The sequence below is a fragment of the Schistocerca serialis genome, chromosome 1 (assembly GCF_023864345.2).
Source record: "Schistocerca serialis cubense isolate TAMUIC-IGC-003099 chromosome 1, iqSchSeri2.2, whole genome shotgun sequence".
NCBI classification, from domain to species: Eukaryota; Metazoa; Arthropoda; class Insecta; order Orthoptera; family Acrididae; genus Schistocerca; species Schistocerca serialis.
In genome coordinates, this window is record NC_064638.1 from 930285654 (window position 1) to 930306609 (window position 20956).

The following is a 20956-nucleotide window of genomic DNA, read 5'->3' on the forward strand; positions in this document are numbered from 1 at the left end:
TGTCACTGAGCAAGGCATTTTTGAGTTCCTGAAATGCGCTGTGACGCTCTTTGGTCCACACGAAAGGCACATTTTTCCGACGCAAGCGATGCAATGAGGCTGTGATCTGTGAAGCGTTCGGAATGAAACGAATGTAATATGTCAACTTGCCTAGCACTGTACATTGCGAAGAACAGGCAGGTCATGGATTGCAAAGAAATGAGATTGGAGGGGGTGCACATCCTGACTGGTTAACACTGACCTAAGTACTGTATTTCTGTCTGAAAAAAGTCACGCTTTTCGACACGAAAGTTGAGTCCTGCAACTGACAACACTCAAAAAGGAGTGCGCAAATTGGCAAATATGTTACTCTGTTGTACGACCTAAGACGACAATATCATCAAGGTACTGCGAACAGAACAGCAATTGAGCAATCAGCTATTCCAAGTAACATTGAAAAATGGCGGGTGCGGAGACACTGCCGAAGGGCAAACACAAGTACTTGAACAGGCCTAACTATGTCTTAACAACAAACACTTCCTGTGGTTCTTCATCTAGCGGTATTTGCAAATAAGCATCACACAAATCTATCTTAGAAAAGTAACGGCCTGCGCCAAGCCTGTCCATAAGTTCCTCGGGGCAAAGCAATGGATAAGTGTCAATTATTGTCTGTGGATTGACTGTAGTTTGAGGTCAACACAAATGCAAATGCGACCAGAAGCCTTGGGCATCAAAACCAAAGGACTTGCCCACTGACTAGCTTGTATTCGAGCAATGACACCATTGTCTTGCAACTCTTTTAATTCACTGGCTACTTTGTCTCGTAAAGCAATGGGAACTGGTCGAGCCCTGAAAAACTTAGGCTGTACATTGTCTTTCAGGGTAATGTGAGCTACAAAATTATTAGCTTTTCCAAGTACATCAGAAAAGAGTTCAGGGAATTCCTTAAGCAAACTAGCTACACTGTCTTTTGGATTAAAAGCAGTCACTAAAAATACATTGTCTTGGATGTTAAGGATCTACAAGTCAATCAAATCTAAGCCAAAAATATTTTCACTGCCTCTTGATTGCAACACAGTAAATTTCACTGCCCTAGTGTGAGATTTATAAGTGGCAGGCAAACTATACTGTGCAAGTACTGGGGTTAGATTAGGTTAGATTTACTTTCGTTCAAATTGATACGTAGTGAGGAGGTCCTCCTGTATGTAGAACATGTCAGAAAAACAATAATACATAACAGATATTTACAACTAAAATAAATAAGCTAACGTACCTTCTACAGGTCCAAAGTGGAATGATCGTCACGTTTTTTTTATTTATTTCTTTATTTTTTTCATTGCATGCAGTGAGGTGCATGCTAGATTTTGAGAGGCGTGGTGAGCCCTACTGTTCGCACTTGGCACGGTTCAGCAAAGTTACAGAACAACCTGTGTTCAGTTGAAAGTCAACACGACGATTAGCAATTTGTAGTGTTACAAATAGTTTGCTGGAATGGCGTCGCACTGCACTGGGGCGAGACGAGGGCATAACTTTACTTGAATTACTCCAGCCTGTAGCCGGTTTTGAAAACACTGCATTCACAGAATGTGCATGAGACCTCTTGTTGCGAGAGCGGGCAGAATTGGCGTTCTTTTGTCGTTGTAAGCAAATTGCCTGGACATGGCCTTTCTTTCCACAGGGCCTGGGCATGGCCTTGCTTTCCACAGATCGCGTTGCGCGATGGGCAATCTTGCCGCTTATGATGAACAAAACAGAGAGGGCAAGCCTTCACTAGATTTACAGGCCTGGCTGCTTGTTTACTAGGCCGTCTGCGTGTCTTGTTGCGGCTGAGTGGTCCGGTCGCGGGCAAGAAGCGACAAATCGGGACCTGATCAAATTTATCGCCGGCTACGGCACCGGAATCGAATTGTTCTAATATTTGGAACACTTGTTGGAACGAAGCATCTGAGTACTTGAGAATCTGTTCTCTAATTCTGCTATCTAGGACACTGTATATGATCGCATCACGGATCATCATGTCACTATAAAAGTCGCCACAACTATACTTGAATTTACACTTCCAAGTGAAACCCTGTAAGTCGGTGCACCACTGACATTACGTCTGTTCTGACTTTTAAGGCGAAAGAACTGAAATCTGGCTTCCGCGACCCGAATCTGCTGTTCATAATACTGACTTAATGCACCTACTACTTCATCATAGGACAGTGCGTCATGAGACGATGTAGGGAAGAGTTTTTGAATTAAGCACAGCACAACGGTCCCCGCAATGGGCAGGACATAATGAGATTTAACAGTACCTTGAATTCGATGGATCTGGAACGGGGTGTATTCGAGCCATCCTTTTCTTTTTAGTCGGCCGAAGTGGCCGAGCGGTTCTAGGCACTACAGTCTGGAACCGCGCGACCGCTACGGTCGCAGGTTCGAGTCCTGCCTCGGGCATGGATGTGTGTGATGTCCTTAGGTTAGTTAGGTTTAAGTAGTTCTAAGTTCTAGGAGACTGATGACCTCAGCAGTTAAGTTCCGTAGTGCTCAGAGCCAATTGAACCATTTGAACCTCTTCTTTTTCGTCGAAGTGATGAAATGGTGTAATGTTGGTTGGTGGCACTTGTTGGATCGGTTGGCTGGTCAGTTGGGCAGTGGACGCAGCTTGTGCGGCAAGCAATTGCTGTACAGTAGACAGCAATGTGGCGATTTTCTGGTTCTGAAACTGAAAAATATTAGTTCCAGAGCAGGAGCAGTCTACAGCTGAGGCGCAGGGGCAGGGGATAGAGAGGGCGGGGTAGCCATTCTAACGCTAACAAATTACAGCAAAATATGAAAAGACGAATAGAAAATCAATGTGCAGAGGCTCTTAAAAGGGAAATAGATTAGTTCTGCAACAACAAGAAGAAATGAGCAAATAGAATCACAGTAACGATAGCTCCCCTGCAGCAACCTAGAATATATAAAAAGCAAACAAAACTTGATCAGACTCGTCGCCACTCGTTGTGACTGTGCCCTCTTGTAATGTTTTTGGCTCCTGGCTGGATGAGGAGAAGGTGGTATGATAGGTGGGTGGCCGGTTTCCTCTCACTACAACCCAAAGTTTACACATGTTTAAAATACACTTACTACAGGAAAAAACTGAATACTTAACTTCAACGATGTCCAGTCTGAAGTTCTGTGGTTGACAGCAATCAAATAACATGTACTAATTCTTATATACATATGAACGCTGCCCAGAGGGCGTTATCGGCGCATAGCCAGGGTGCGTCCTTTGTCTTCTCTTGTCATAGGCGCTTTTAGTTCAGCGCCTGTTATACAATGTTTGCTAGAGCCGACCGGTGTGCTGGCGAAGGTGTACGCTAGCTCAGTCCGGAACCACGCGACTGCTTCGGTCGCAGGTTCAAATCCTGCCTCGAGCATGGATGTGTGTGATCTCCTCAGCTTAGTTAGGTTTAAGTAGTTCTAAATTCTAGGGGACTGATGACCTCAGATGTTAAGTCCCATAGTGCTCAGAGCCATTTTCGTACACTAGCACAATTACATGACTTGCAAAAATCTGAGGCTAGTTTTCGTAAGGGCATAAATATACAACATGAACAGCAAGGGTCCGAACACACTTCCTGGTGTATGCCCAAATTAACGTCAACATCTCTTGATGACTCTCCATCCAAGATAGCTTGGCTGCATCTTCGCTAACAAATACTCTTCAATCTAGTCACAAATTTCACTGTATACCCCACACAATCGTCCTTTTGATTATAATAATGGGTGTGGTACTGAGTTAAATGTTTTCGGAAATCGAGAAAAACTACATCTATCTTTATTTATGGCTTTCAGCACGTCATGTGGGAAAAGTGGGAGTTAGGTTTCACGATCAGTGCTGGGTGCTGGTTGGCATGGAGGAGGTCGTACTTTTCAAGACACCTCATTACGTTTGAGCTCAGAAGGTGTTCCAAGATACAACAAATTTATATGAAGGATACTGAACTGTAGTTTTGTGTATCACTTCTGCTACCCTTATTGTAGATGGATGTGACATATGCTTCTTTCCAATTACTGGACAGTGGCGATGCATTTTGGCATGGAAGCACTGAGTCCCTGGTAGGTTACTAGAGGGAGATGACACCACATCAGCACACACCAGTCATATAATTCCCGTAAATTCTGGGGAGGGGGCAAGGAGTTCTGATGCCACATTCAATCACATCCCAGATGTTTTTGATTGACTTCAGATCTGGTGAGTGGGGGCTCCATTACATCAACTGGAACTCGCCACTGTATTCTGCAAACCTCTCCATCGAACTCATAACCTTATGACATGGGGTATTATCTTGTTGAAAAAAGCCACTGCTGTTGGGAAATATGTTCATCATGGAGGGGTGTACATTGTCTGCAATCAGTGTATGATACTCATTGGGTGTCGTGGCACCTTGCATGAGCTCCATTGGACCCGTGGATGCAGCTGCTGCCAGCATTTCTCCTTCAAATAATACGGCTGTCAAGAAGCTGTTTCCCTAGAAGACAATGGATTCGCACCCTCCCATTGGTATGATGGAGAAGCTATTGGGATTCATCAGACCATACAATGCGCTGCTACTGCACCAACATCCAGTGCCAATGGTCACATACCTATTTCACCCATAGGTGCCAATGCAGTGTTAATATCGGCACACACATGGGTCATTGGCTGCTGAGATCCATCAATAGTAGTGTTCATTGCTCTGTGTGTTCAGACATACTTGTCCCCTGCCCAGCATTAAGGTCTGATGTTTGTTCCACCACAGTTCACTGCCTGTCTTGTTTTACCAGTCTGCCCAGCCTACGATGTTCAACATGTTGAAGATACTCACCACATCTCTTCTTGTGCCAAGCCTACAGGGCATCACAATCTGCCCTCAGTCATACTTAGGTAGATCATGCGCCTTCCTCATCCTACACACAGACAGCACACACATTGATACTACAGGCACCATGCATGTGTCTGACTAGCAGTCACTGCTTGCCAGGTAACACTGCTATTGCTTGGACAGGTCATAATGTTCTGGCTGATCAGTGTAAGTGACTGGAATCATCCATAGAATGTCATCCTAAGGTAATCCAAGCTCACTAAATCCCTAAGTTTCAAAATGAGGTATGACATCACAGATATTTCTTCACATACATAATTGATATGTTCCTCTAGTGAAGTGTGGAGTTACTGTAAATACCTAAAATTTTACTGACTTCTACTTCATTTGACATTCCCATTAGCAGTGGTTGAGTTTTATCAGGATTACACAGGAATATATTAGCTGCAAACCAGTCGAAGGCTGTATCAAGAGTTCCTTTTGTTATCCTATTCACATCTGAAATTCTCTGATGTGTGGCAAGTAGTGTTGTTTCGTCAGAATACCATAAGAGAGAGTGAGCTATGTTATTAATTAAATCATAGCTTGGTGTAATGAAGAATAATGGTCCAAGAATAGTTCCTTGTGGAACACCTGTGCTGATTCCCATTAAGGAAGAATTTACATTTCTGACTGAGTCGGATTATTTCCTGTTGCTTAAATAAGAGTGCATCACAGTTAAAATGATCCAAGGCATCTCTTAAAACTCCAACTCCCTTAGTAATATGTCAACAGGAATGCAACCGGATGTTTTGCTTCGATCACGTAGTAGCAGTGATACCAAATTTTTTTGTCTTCAAGAGCTGTTAAAGTTTGATCAACACTTTCCAAAATGGCCATTGTTGTGTTTCTCCCCTTGCGAAAACGAAACTGATTGTTACATAGAAGAATGTGTTTCTCAAAGCAGTTCCTTATTTGTGTGTGTAGCAGTGTCTCAAATATCTTTGAAAATTTTGGCAGAATTGAAACTGTTCTGTAGCTTTGGGGAAATTGTTTGTCCCCTTTCTTGAAAAGAGTTATAACTTTTGATACCTTGAGTGATTTCGGAAATACTCCAAATTCTACACATTTGTTAAAAATAAAAGCTATGATGGAGAGACTGAGTGTGTTGTCTTTTTAATGATCTAATTCGACAATCAGCAGCAGTCCACACTTATAGAATTCGAAAATTTAGATACAGCTTTTATAATGTCAGCAGATATGATAGTCCTCTATTGAAATACCTGGTCACCTGGCAGTTGGGTTCCAGTCAGGTCCATTACTGACAAAACTGTTGCTTTAATATTGTTTCCTATTTCTTTAACTGAGTTTAAAAAATAGTCACTTAATTCCTCAGGATTGATCAGAGCTGCTTGTATGCATATTGGAGTGTCCCCTTGTTTTATTACTAGCCACACTGCCTTGCATTTTTGGGAGCTCTTTCTATGCAGTTTTCACTGCCAGTTTTTTCACTGCAAATGGCCTTCCCACAGTGGAAACACCGTATCCTGTCAGATCATCAAAGTTCAGTGCTGTCGGGCTGGGCTAGCGCTTGGATGGTTGACCATCTGGTCTGCCAAGTAATGTTGGTAAGTGGGGTGCACTCAGTCCTTGTGAGGCAAACTGAGGAGCTACTTGATTGAGAAGTAGCGGCTCCAGTCTCGTAAACTGACATACGGCTGGGAGTGTGGTAAGCTGACCACATACCCTCCATATCTTCATCCGGTGATGCCTGTGGGCTGAGGATGACACGGTGGTTGGTCAGTACCGTTGGGCCTTCATGGCCTGTTCGAGCGGCGATTAGTTTTAATTTTTTCACCAGGAGCAGCTTAGTTTTGTAGAATTTGTGCATTTGAGATAGAACCTATAAATGCTCTCTCTCTGTTCTGTCCATTGGGTACATGCTTGCATATGCATGAGGTACAGTATGAAGATGTTTATTCTGACTTCCTTAAGTTCTTCAGGAAACCAGTTCCGCCTTTCATTGTTTGGTGCACTTGGATATCTAACTTTTGTTATTGATGATCAAGAATGTCATAATTCTGTGTATTTCTTTAAAAAGTTATCAAATGCCATTTCAGCTCTCTCTTTCTCTGACCGACAATTATTCAGGTTGGTCCATTGATCGTGACCAGGCCACATGTCTCACGAAATAAGCGTCAAACGAAAAACCTACAAAGAACGAAACTTGTCTAGCTTGAAGGGGGAAACCAGATGGCGCTATGGTTGGCCCGCTAGATGGTGGTGCCATAGGTCAAACGGATATCAACTGTATTTTTTAAAATAGAAACCCCCATTTTTTATTACATATTCGTGTAGTACGTAACGAAATATTAATGTTTTAGTTGGACCACTTTTTTCACTTAGTGATAGATGGCGCTGCAATAGTCACAAACATATGGCTCAAAGTTTTAGACGAACTGTTGGTAATAGGTAGTTTTTTTTTTTAATTAAAATACAGAATGTAGGTATGTTTCAACATTTTATTTCGGTTCTTCCAATGTGATACACGTACCTTTGTGAACTTATCATTTCTGAGAATGCGTGCTGTTAGTGTGACTACCTGTAAATACCACATTAATGCAATAAATGCTAAAAATGATGTCCATCAACCTCAATGCATTTGGCAATATGTGTAACGACATTCCTCTCAGCAGCGAGTAGTTCGCCTTCCACATGTTGTCAGGCATTGTTGGTGGATCACGATAGCAAATATCATTCAACCTTCCCCACAGAAAGAAATCCGGGGACGTCAGATCTGATGAACGTGCGGCCCATGGTATGGTGCTTTGATGACCAATCCACCTGTCATGAAACATGCTATTCAATACCGCTTCAACAGCACGCAAGCTATGTGCCGGACATCCATCTTGTTGAAAGTACATCACCATCCTGTCATGCAGTGAAACATCTTGTAGTAACATCGGTAGAACATTACACAGGAAATCAGCATACATTGCACCATTTAGATTGCCATCGATAAAATGGAGGCCAATTATCCTTCCTCCCATAATGCCGCACCATACATTAACCCACCAAGGTCGCTGATGTTCCTCTTGTCGCAGCCATTGTGGATTTTCCATTACCCAATAGTGCATATTACGCTGGTTTACGTTACCACTGTTGGTGAATGATGCTTCGTCGCTAAATATATTGCGTGCAAAAAATCTGCCATTGTCCCGTAATTTCCCTTGTGCCCAGTGGCAGAACTGTACACAACGTTCAAAGTCCTCACCATGCAATTCCTGGTGCATAGGATTATGGTACAGGTGCAATCGATATTGATGTAGCATTCTCAACGACGTTTTTGAGATTCCCAATTCTCACGCAATTTGTCTGCTACTGATGTGCGGATTAACCGCGACAGCAGCTAAAACACCTACTTGGGCATCATCATTTGTTGCAGGTCGTGGTTGACGTTTCACATGTGGTTGAACACTTCCTGTTTCCTTAAATAACGTAACTATCCAGCGAAATGCCTCCTCCATATGCACAGCACATAAACAACAGGTCAATGACAAAATGTTCCCTCGGGATACAATTATTCTCTGTGCATGATCTACTGTCCTTCATAGTTCGGGGAAACAATTATTCCCTGTGCAAGACCTACTGTCCTTCATAGTTCGGGGAAACAATTATTCTCTATGCATGATCTATTGTCTGACACTGCTCATCACCGAGTTCCTGAAACACGGAGTATAATGCCTTTAAAACAATGTGTCAATTATATGTGTAAGACAAATAGTGCTCTCAAAGGTAAACCTCTATTCCAATACCTACAGAATCAGAACAAAGAACTTACTTTACTTTTTCATGTTTGGAAACCAATCACAGTCTTTCACTCCAGTATTGTGCCACATACAGGACTTCTTTCTTGTCCCGCACAAACGATTGAGGTTGTATCCATGCGGACAATTTGGACAGGCCAGGTGGTGTTCCACATCTTGCACAACACCACAATCACACTTCTCGTCATCCACATTACAATGTACCACCTGATCATGTCTGTTTTCACTGGGACCATCACCGTTCTTAAAAAGCTTTACTATTCCTATTATGTTTATAGTATAGAAATCTTTTTGTTCTGTCTTCAGCAACAGAGATAATAGATGATTCCCATCCAACATGAGAACAAACATCTAGTCAACACTAAGAGATATTCAGCATTCCTCCACATCGAACAAAACTGACTGTCAAATGTTGCTTTAGGCAAATACCTTTGATTATTGATCACATGAGTACCTGCACACCAAAAGCAGTTGATTTATGGGTTATAATGGAGGCTGCAGAAATTAGGAGAATTATTTGGAAAGATAATTATTTTGTCATGTTTAAATAGAGCAATTTATACCTAAGGCCGGTATTACACTATCAAATTTCTTTGTCCAATATCTTTGTCAAAGATATTTGATAGTGTAATAGGGACTTTGTCAAATGTCGTCCAATATTTGATCAAATCTAGGGCCTCGCTGTATATTTGACCAAAGAAACCACTTATCTTCTGTTCACTGCAATGTGACAAGTTACCACGTGGAGCGCTAGCATCGCTGCAGCGTTCTGTCGTCTGTAGTGTTTTTATAACCATTGCCGGTAAATACAATTGGTGTGTGCCGACAACTACAAAATTAATAGAGCTGTCTGAAGCTGATGAGGCGATTTACAACATGAGGCACGCTGAATACAAAAATAGATTAAGAAGATTAGAGACCTAACCTGACCTGACCTAACCCAACCTAACATAACCCTCTCCTGTAGCAAGGAATCAGAGTGTTATAGTGAGCCTGTCTTCTGAAGATGTAGCAGTTCTTAAGTGAATATTGTGGTTTGTGATATGAGGATACACTTCATTGAGCACATACAGAAATGTATGCTCATCCATTCTTAAGTAATTGATGTACGACTTGACGTCTTCCACTGTAAGCTCACATAACAAGTTTTGTTGAATGCTTTTATCATGTCGTCGTAAAACCCACGGCTTCACCCAGATTAGATTAGTTTTTCGTTCCATAGATCCGTGCTGAGGAGATCCTCGTGGATGTGGAACATGTCGATTTTTTTAAGCTGAAATAACAATTCTAATAGTATGAATAAATACAATACATCATTTGTTTCTATTAAAAATTTCGCCAATGGAGTAGAAGGAGTTGGCCAGTAGTAAGTCTTTCAGGCTCCTTTTAAACTGATCTTTATTTCTAACTAAATTTTTTATGTTTGCTGGCAAATTATTGAAGATGAGTGTTCCTGAGTAGTGGACCCCTTTTTCAACTAAAGTAAGTGCTTTTAAGTCCTTGTGCAGATCATTTTTGTTCCTGGTATTGTATGTATGAACTGAGTTGTTTGTTGGAAAAAGAGATATATATTATTTACGACAAATTTCATTAAGAAGTAAATATACTGAGAGGCAGTAGTTAGTATACCCAGTTCTTTGAAGAGGTTTCTGCCGGAGGTCCATGAATTTACTCCGCAAATAATACGTATTACACGCTTTTGGACCTTGAAAACATTTGTTTGACTTCAAGATTTACCCCCAAAATATTATCCCATATGACATTATGGAATGAAAGTATGCAAGCATTTTCATTTTTATGTTGCCTATGTCTGCTAACACTCGAATTGCAAATACAGATTTGTTACAGCCTTTCTGAAGTTCTGTGGTGTGCTCCTCCCAACTGAATTTATTATCAAGTTGTAATCCCAGGACTTTTAAAACTGTCAACCTCGTATGTATGGTTCCATTTTTTCCCCCCACTTCTTTTCCGCATGTGCACACAATGCAATTGGAGTACGTAGAACTGCTGCGGTTAAATAAATAGTTGTTGTCAGCCATTTTGAACTTTGACGAAAAATTTGATGACAGTGTAATACCCCTTCTAACACTACGTCAAAGATCTTTGTCAAATATATTGGACGGAATATTGGATCACATCTTTGATCAAATCTTTGACAAAGAAATTTGATAGCGTAATACCGGCCTAAGGGCTGACTGACTCCGGCAACCATGTATGCAGTCCCACACAAAATTGTACCAACAGTTCAAGAGTCACAGTTGAATGTGGCAGGCCATCACTGGGGCTGTAACAGGTCTGTGCAACCTTAATGTGGTGGTGGTGGTGGTGGTGGTGGTGGTGGTGGAGGACTCCTTGTCCAACAACTTTTGTTCAGTGCCAGGTCTCTGTAGACATTCTGCAAGTGCATATGAATAACTGCGGTTCTCCGTCAGTGACAGCTCTCAGTTTGGAACACACCTCCGTTACAGACACCATTTTGAAGGCTACGAATAGAGCCACTATTCAGTGGAATATGAAACTATTGAGGATTATTCAACATCCCTCATTATTTACAAAACTCATGGTTTTTTGTCTGCTTGTAAACTCCAGCACAATCTGCAGGGCTCCATTTTGACTGTGTATGCATTTCAAACATACTTCTGTTCCCTCTGATCAGCCAAATAAATTGCAGCAGTAAAAATAAACTGAATCTTCAATCATCCGAAAAAATATTTATAGCTGCTATTTCTTCTTAACCCTTTAATGACACATGACCAAACATCACTTCTTAGGTCATCTTTTTATCTGAAGCTTTTTCTTGTTCACTGCTTGAAGATTTGTAGTATTGAAATAACCTCCTTACTATCTCGGCAGGTCTATATCTCTTGGTTATCTCTGCATACGATGGATTTGCAGACGTTCTTGAAAGACTGTCACTGCTCCTATTGATGAATTGTTGTTACAAGTTCCACGCTCATGTTCATGAGGTAGAAGTGGCTGATCTGTTGTTCTGCATGGCACATATCAATGCTCTTAGTATCACCTAAAGCACTTTATATGTGAAAAGGGTATAAGCCACCAGAGGTAGTCACGGCAGATTTCACATTATGTGCATTCCGTAATAATAAATTTGATAATGGTATTTATTCGCCACTGGCTCAAAATTATACTTCAGGAAGACAAAAAAATTGTGGTGCAGTTGCTAATTACAGGTTTTAATTAGCAAATGTATAAGCACAAATACTACATTTAACAGTCATGTGGCATGTAACTGAGCAGAGTAAAACAATAGTTTATGTCATTCTACCTTTTGCAACGCAAATGTAATATTTGGTAATAACCCCACCAACACAACAAAAAGCTAGAGAAATAAAGCTACATTTATAAGAATTTCAACTAACACGAAATCATGCAGGGAAATAATTAACACTACACAGTTTCAAATGTTTCTGAGCAGGAATATTCACTTCATTGTATTCACAGTTCTCACTCCGCCAAAAGCATGCAGACAAAATTAAGTGATTGGTAGGTGAAGTGTAGCTCTCACAAAGCGTTCAAATAAACTATAACTTACCACTCAATCAATCCACACATTCAAAAAATGTATCATTAAGTTGGTTTTGGAATTTTGGGCCACTTTTCCCTGTATTACATTGGTGCCAGCTACATGTCTATAGAAACATCTCCAGGTGCCTTCCCTTTCTTCGACCTGAAATGCCTTTACACAGTTTTTCGGTGTTTCTCCAACAAATTAGTTTATAATCTTATTACTCCTATTTTCAGTTTTTCCTTTTATCACATATTCTACTTTACTGTAGATGTTTATGGACAGTTTTGTTTGTTGTTGTTGTTGTTGTTGTGGTCTTCAGTCCTGAGACTGGCCTGATGCAGCTCTCCATGCTACTCTATCCTGTGCAAGCTTTTTCATCTCCCAGTACCTACTGCAACCTACATCCTTCTGAATCTGCTTAGTGTATTCATCTCTTGGTCTCCCTCTACGATTTTTATCCTCCACGCTGCCCTCCAATACTAAATTGGTGATCCCTTGATGCCTCAGAACATGTCCTACCAACCGATCCCTTCTTCTTTGTTTAGTTCAGCATATTGTACAATATTCTGCTCCAGCTCTGCTTCATGACAGTCAAGCATGCATCTAGTTTATCCGGCTGGGATAAGCTGACTGCCAGGTGACAATATTTCACAGTGCTCGAGCTTCGTTCTGTCACATACACAGAGTCATTTGCATTGATGTAATCATACTTAAATTGCTACTTACCGTAAAGAAGATGCCTTAATTTTCAAACCGGCACAAATAAAAGACATACCCAACAGCTTTCGGCCACAGCTTTCAACAGCAACAGGGAAACATACATGCGGTTCAAACACACAAACAAGCACACCTCACACACACGACCGCAAACTCCAGCAGCACACCAACTCCAACAGCACAGGCTGCACTGTTAAATAGAAAATATTGATATACAAAACTGCACTCTGCTTGAGAACAACAGCACAAACTGCTAAAGGGGTCATGATATGTAGAAGTGATTTCTCAACTACACAGAAATGTGGCTGAAATTTTGTTGTGAATGAATTACCATGAAAAACAAAACTGCATACCACACCAAACTTCAAGATCCAACACTGAAGGGCATTTTTCAGCAGCTCCAGGTCTGACATTTCAGCACTTGCAATTCATAAGAATAAAATTTTGGTTTTTTTAAGGACAAATTTCTCCATAACATCCTGTTAATACTCTCTCCTCATTAGCTGGTATTGTGTGCACTAAGTGTTGACTGCCTACCTTTACTCTCAGACAGTTAACTGCAAGTTAGCTTTCCGCCCCAACAGCAGTAAATGTTGAACAGTTTGTTCTACACTGTTTCTATTGTTTGAAACTCCTCTAATAGTCATCCTGTTCCATTTGATATATCAATGATACAAATATTTTGATTCATGTCAGTACCCACGCATTTGGCGGCACAGGAATCTACACTCAACATCTGCTGTCCAAAACAGCACATAGGATCATATCAATGTTTAATCCAGATCATTTCCGTTTTAATTGCCATGCGAGAATGCACTTAGAGGAATCATTTAACAACTGCAATTTATACAATTGTTTCAGCCACATACCTGAAGTAAGTTAAGGGAAATTACCCTCGGGCAAAAACAGCAGTTATTGCAACACACTTGCTGGGAACCTGCAGCATGGTTTGTAAACTAGTTGCCTCATTTTTGTCCATGTATAAAACACCATTTAAAATAATTTAGATTTCCTGCTTAATTTTATCTTTTACACTATCCTATACTTAAATACTCCATGTCTCAAAACCAGTGTTTTTTTTAAAGCTTTGTATCTCTTACTCTGCACCTTCAGAGTATTTAGGGTTGCAACAAGTTTCCCACATGATTCCTTGTTATTTCCCCAATTTCCAGGCAAGTTTTAGCATTTTTCCCTGACAAATTGAGATCTCAATGGTAAGTTAAGGCATAAGTAAAAAGTAGAGACTTTCGTATTTCTCTCCCATATGAGTGAAAATCCTAGTACTATCAACATGTTTTGCAATACCAGTTTCAAAATGGAGGAAACAAGCCAAATGGTATGTGTATTTCATTAAGCCCACTAAAGCAAAACATTTGGTGACAAAACTCCGCATTTCCTTGGAGTCTCAAGACATTTAAGGAACCTTCACTGATTTCAGAAATAACCTCAGAAAAAAGTAGGCCTGAATTGTATGAGGCAGGGAAGAGTTGTGTAAACCAGCACTATAAGTGACCACCAGTAAAATGTTGGTTCTACTTTGTTCGTTATTACCCACTGTGTTAGGTCTTATTTTACAGATATTGTGCGATTTTCTTTTCAAGAAATATGAGTATGTAGCATACAAACCACCAGTGACTGCCACAGTTTTTTTTATCATCCATTCTGCCCAACATATAAATTGCTTTCAAAGTGCCAAAATGTACTAAAGTAAATAGAATGTAAAGTCGCACTGTATGGTCTACTTCTGGTGAGGCAGTCGCAATTCTTGAAATGCACTGCCTGTGACGTCTGACCTGCCGAGGAGCACCACAGTGCTGGGTCCTTTGATAAACCACGAAATTGCGCCACACACAAACAGGCCTAGCATCAGCGCAGATCGGAGAGACTAGATCCAACAGGCAGAGCTATCACGCGCGCCATACAACAGCCAGTGTCAGCCATGTACTACCTCCAAACACTGCTTGTACATCACAAGTGAAGCTCAGATGCAGTCCACGAAAAACATTTGGACCTCCAATCAATTGCTGTTTATTAAACTGCCCAGTCAAGTCAATATCAATTGCTTTTAAGCTCCGATACACAGGTACACTGCACCGCCAGCAATGACGGTAACCACGGGGCAGAGGCATTGCTGTGGCACGTAAACACAAGTGAACGTAGCAAGCAAACACACACACACACACACACACACACACACACACACACACACACACACACACACACACACACACACACACACACACACACACAGTAAAGAAACCATTTCATCTCCTAAGACATGATTGCCAGTTTTTCTTTTCAAATTTCGCAGACATTTGAAATTCCCTGATTTCTCCGAATTTGTGGCAACCCTGGCATTATTACTTACACTTTAAATTGTTTAGGAGTGACCATTATCATCTGACTAGAGTTTAATACTTTCATTCACTGCTTGGATGAATGCAACTGACAAATGTTTTACTCTTCTCAGCAAATCTTAATTTAACCAGCTAATAACTAGTTTTGGAACATATGAACACTTTACATTCACCAGTTTGTATAACTGAATTCAGTACACCTATGGTTCAATTAAAATTTATTATGTCCATAACTCACTTTACACTTACAATTTGACCAAATGCTAACTATGCTATACAGTACAATAGGAATATACAATTTTATGATAAACTGAAGTCGTGCAGATACTTCAAACCATTCACAAAGCTTTCTGCAAATATTCATCAAAGAGATAAAGGGACAGACTGCGCTCTGGCTGTTTGTCCTCTGCAAGTAATTTTATCAGATCGTTAGCATAGCCTGATAGATCCCTAATGCGCTCTGCAAGTTTATGGACAAATTCATTCTCTAGGTAGGAGCCAACCTGTAACAGGAAGAACATTCTATAAATATTAAGCATGACAATATTCTTGTAGAATGTTTTCTGCATTGGAGATCTGTTAAGTCTTGTCATCTTTTTCTGAGAAAAGAATTGATGAAAATTATAAAGTAACATTAATAAAGCTGCCAAATTAAACTTAGTACCAGCAACAGTATTTGTCACTGAATCACTAAGAAATGAGTAAAGAAAAGGGAGCCATTGCAACCTGTTTCCAACTTTGGAGTTTCACATGAAACACAGAAGCATAAAGCACAAGATTTTATGCCATACAAAAATTCACACTACTCTAAATGTTGCTCTATCAACTGTCTACAGCAGACTCACTGCCACATACAAATATGGTTTGCAGAGTAAGGATATAGTCAACTAAAAGCACCCACCATGAAAACTATTCTTAATTTCCAGTTTGCCTATGTAAAGAAAGATGCACTGTATGACATTTCAATATAACCACATTGAATTACCAAGAATACTTTGTATACAGATTAAGCAATGCCCTTACAATATTTTTGGCAACAATTTAGCACAACATTTTAGAAGTAAAATACTGCAATGGAGCTGTACATGTCAACCAGATGTAGTCCTATTTAATTATTAATTTTATTCTGAATTAAAAATACTGTCAACAGATTTTAACCAAACCACTTACCTCAGCATCATGAGCAGCAAGACTAGGTTCACTGTGGTGTACAACATTCTTTGTGACTCTTCGGTGTATTTCATTTGCTTCATTTGCGAGTAGTTTCTGGCCATCCAAGGCAACTGCAAGGCTCTCCATTTCATTCAGATTCAAGTTGTCACTTGGGAACTAGAAAATTCCAATTAATAGAAAACTGAGATTACGAGAGAGTCAAATGAAAACCTTAAATATTTTTTCAATATTTATTGTGCAGAAATGGTAAAAAGCTGTATCACTTTTGAACATAATCTCCCCCGCGCTCAATGCAAGTCCTCCCGTGCTTACGAAGTTCATAGATTCCTCTAGAAAAAAATTCTTTTGGTAGTCTGCACAACCACTCATGCACCGCTTGGCATACCTCTTCATCAGAATGGAACTTCTTTCCTCCCATTGTGTCTTTGCATGGTCCAAACATACGGAAATCACTTGGGGGCAAGGTCTGGTGAGTATGGTGGATGAGGAAGACACTCAAAATGCAGGTCTGTGATTGGTGCAACTGTTGCACGGGCAGTGTGGGGCCTTGCATTGTCATGTTGCTTGCATAAGGACACCTGCTGACAGCAATCTACGTCGCTTTGATTTTATTGCAGGCCACAGATTTTTTTTTTTTTTTTTAGATCTGTGTATGATGCACTGGTGACAGTTGTCCCTCTAGGCATGTAATGCTCCAAAATGACACTTTGTCCCAAAAAAGTCAGCATAACCTTCCCCACTGATGGTTCTGTTTGAAACATCTTTGGTTTGGTGATGAGGAATGGCACCATTCCTTGCTCGTTACCTTCATTTCCTGTTGGTGGAAGTGAACCCAGGGTTCGTCCCAGTAACGATTCTCGCAAGGAAGCCATCACCTTCTCATTCAAAGTGTCAAAGAAGTTCTTCACAAGCATCAACACGTCGTTCTCTCATTTCAGAGAGTCAGCTGACGTGGCACCCATCTTGTAGACACTTTCTGAAACTGGAGCACATCATGCACAATGTGGTGTGCTGACCCACGACTAATCTGTAAATGTGCATCACTGTAATGAACCTTCATCTGTCAATGAGTTTCAATAGGTTTGACACTTTCTCTACACAAAAACCGAATAACAGAATGTTGTTCTTCGCTGTTGCAAGTTGAAAGTGGGGTGGCTATCTTTATACTTAAATACTGCAACAGTGTGTGTGCGCGCGCGCATCTGCTCTATGCTGCTACCTACAGGCCATTCAGCACAATTTGTAGCACACTTACCAACTTACAGGATAACAGTGTGAAATTTTGATTTCTCACAAATTGAAGGTTTTCGTGTGACTCACCCTTGTACTAAGTGGCAAATAAATTAAGAAAAATGTGTGTGTTTTAATCATGCAACAAGTTTTGAAACTAATACCCACTAGGGGACTGGCTGTCTAGTTTCTTGAGTGGGTACGGAGGTAATGGCAAGTTGAAAGCACTATTAAGAACTTCTGAATAACAAATAACTGCCACTGTCAAGTGCAGAAACTTTTTACATAAAGTTTCTTGCAGTTTTTATCACCATTTATGATGAGAATCTGCTACCAACTATGCATCTGTATCATTGAACAGAGTCCTTTCAATTTGAATTTCTTAATGAACTGAAGCCCCCTTCTACAATTTATCCTAATTTTTATGAAGTTAGGCAGTGGATCATTTATAGGGTTTTAGGAAGGTTTTTAAATTTTCCACAAATCCTGAAACATGTACCTACTACACAAGATCCATTTCTATATGGATAGAAACATTTACTTAAATTTGTGTAAGTGAAAAATATTTGCTAAATACCTTTGTAAAGAGTTCATACAAACAGGCAGTAAAATTTTACTTTTATCAGTGGTAGTGTAGTGCACTGATGTTGGCGACAACCAGCCATGAAGTAAATAATTAGTGCTGTTCCTACTTTACGACTGACGGGTTCTTGTCTATACCTTTGTCCACTCGGTACATTTAATTACCCTTGTAAAATTGAGTTGATAAGAACATTGCAGATGCCAGCATCAATGGTTGTTGCCACCATCAGCACACTATGCCTCTACTGCGAAATTTAACGAAACATGTAGCAGTAAAGCCAGCTTTTGTAATGTCAGTCAAGAATTAGAGCTGACATTACATGCACTGTAGAGGTCAGTCAGTAACTAAATTCATAACCACCAGAGCAATTTGTTTATGGTATCCCGGACATTAATTCAGTAGGAAGTATGAGCCTTCAATTTCTGACATACAATAAATGCCACCAACATTACACATTTAACAGCTCCATGTGCACATTTGTGTGACTTAACTACCAGCTATTTTCTTTCATTTTGTTATTGGCATGTCCATGTTAAGTGATGTCGATTGTGCAGTCAATGCTAATTTGTGAGGGAGCATTTGCTAAGTGGAAAATGGTAAGCGGAACACATACAGCATTTAGGCATTATTTGAAATGCTAAGTTAATGTATTTAAATTAAAGCTTAAGTATATGGATACTTTTTGAAGTAGTTTGAACACAGAATGGATTGCCAAATTCCATCATTTAAAAAGAATTAAAGCTATCTGAAATTGCTGTTGCTATAACTGAGTTTGAACCAAGTCCATTATGTATACAATGTCTTCTACTAATGGCTAGTAGACTGTTCTTGCTGGTTCTGCTCTATGTTAGCTAGCTAATAGTTTTTAACGTTTAATCCTCAAGATACTCTTCGATATGCCATTTATGGTAACTCAAGGTAATGCTTCTACTCGTGCAGATATGCCTAGTGGTTTTTTATGTAAACCTTTGTGTCCAGAGAATGTCGTAAAAAAAGTCTTAAGTTCCTTAAGTTTTGTGAGCATTTCAATGAAGTTCCAATTGGTTGGAGATATGACTGTATTATAGTATTTAATGTTTACATGGCCATAACTGCATTAAAACTACACACCTATCTCGCAAAAGGCCGAAATGTGACAGCCTTGCCGCATCCTCAGCCTTCACCTTTGAATACTGAAGAGAAGATACATTGTTTAGTCCCCTTATTTGATTTTAGTCCCCTTCACCAGAGTGGTGTCCAACTGAAAGGTTTACACCAGACCCCTAAGTGACATTAACAAAATTTATTCCTAGAGAAAAAAAATAATTTGCTTCCACTTTTAAGGATCCTAGGAAACTTATGTATCCAAAATATTCCCTCACTATGGAGCAGTAAGCATTATGAACCATGTTAACATGTAGCCAATACAACCATTTACACGGTATTTTCAACTTTCACTGTGTTACAAATTCGAATTCATAAAACTACGGTACAGCGTAGTATGTTAAGTATAGCTATTGAACATTTTGTAACGCTTATGTGACAGTCGAGATTAAAGGAAACTGACCAGTTTCATAAATCTTACGAAACAGGCATATGGGTCAAATTATGACTGGTGGCGAAGAAGGATCACCATTTAAATAAAGATTCCCCCTATGTAAACAAAGAGATCTTACACGTAACTTACATCAAGTTTCCGTGGTATCGGGTCGAATTTCACTGCGCCACCTCTCTTGGTAATATATTTTATCAAATCAATAGATTGTTCCCACATTTCATCAGACAACTTGCGGTACAAGTTCTCAAAACCATGTCTGTTTTTCTCGAAATTCTTGAAGTACGAAGACTGCAAAGAAGAATTTGTTAGACGAAGAATTTGTTAGACGCATTGCCTTAATTTTAAAGACAGATTATACACAATAACACTCACCAGCAGAAGATATTGGTAACTGTGATTGAAATGTATGTTCATGTAGCGTGAAAGTTCTGACTCAATTGCAGGAAACTCTCCATATTTTGCTGTGCAGGTGGTGAAGTCATCTTGGAAATGAAAGAAACAGTGTTAAATTACGAATAAGTAATGTAGACGTATAAAAATAGAAACTACCATCTGTAATTAAAGTTTATAATTCATAGTGCACTATTACAGCACAAAATATTAACAATTCAATGTTTACCGTAGCGTGTCACCACTATAAACACCCAAAAAATTCGTTAAAATTCTCTTACTCATTTTATAGTAGCAAAATTGTAACAAGGTATAAATTTTCTAAACCACAAATGATTCACTGAATAAAATGCATACCAATGCGTTTGGTAAGAACGATACACAAGTCCAGAGTGAGAATTATTCATATGTAATAAATATCCTCTTACCTCTTCCGCTACAGATCTTACTATCATAACAGAACTGCGAAGCAAATGCAGCTGAAAGAAGGCAGATGAACACGCCAAATACCTTCATGATGAACCTAAAATATGAATATTACCAAGATCACAGACAACGTGTTAGCTTTAAATAATACTGCAAGTATCATATAACTGAACAACACTTTACCAACAATAAGTAGGCCTTCAACCTGATTTATTGTCCCGTTCACCACGAAATTACACTTTACTTGGTTACAACTTGCGTTCTTTCCACTAACTACAGATCTCCCAACTCGCTCGTCTTCATTTAACCAATGCTGGCGTAGCAACACTTGATTTTCAACCAATGCGCAGTAGACACTCTGCGCATTGCGCAGTACAGCAGATAACGACTGCCCTCT

General features: G+C 39.9%; 1 protein-coding gene across 1 annotated transcript; it reads right to left on the reverse strand.

The window, feature by feature from the left end:
* Positions 1-15421: 15421 nt before the first annotated feature.
* LOC126412461 (ferritin heavy chain) lies at positions 15422-20898 on the reverse strand. Its single transcript, XM_050082075.1, has 6 exons — positions 20743-20898; positions 20562-20656; positions 20116-20225; positions 19873-20031; positions 16391-16549; positions 15422-15723 (listed from the first exon to the last, which is right to left on the reverse strand). Exons 2-6 carry the CDS (start codon positions 20647-20649, stop codon positions 15559-15561), a joined length of 681 nt encoding a protein of 226 aa, XP_049938032.1. The 5' UTR covers positions 20650-20656; positions 20743-20898; the 3' UTR covers positions 15422-15558.
* Positions 20899-20956: the final 58 nt, after the last annotated feature.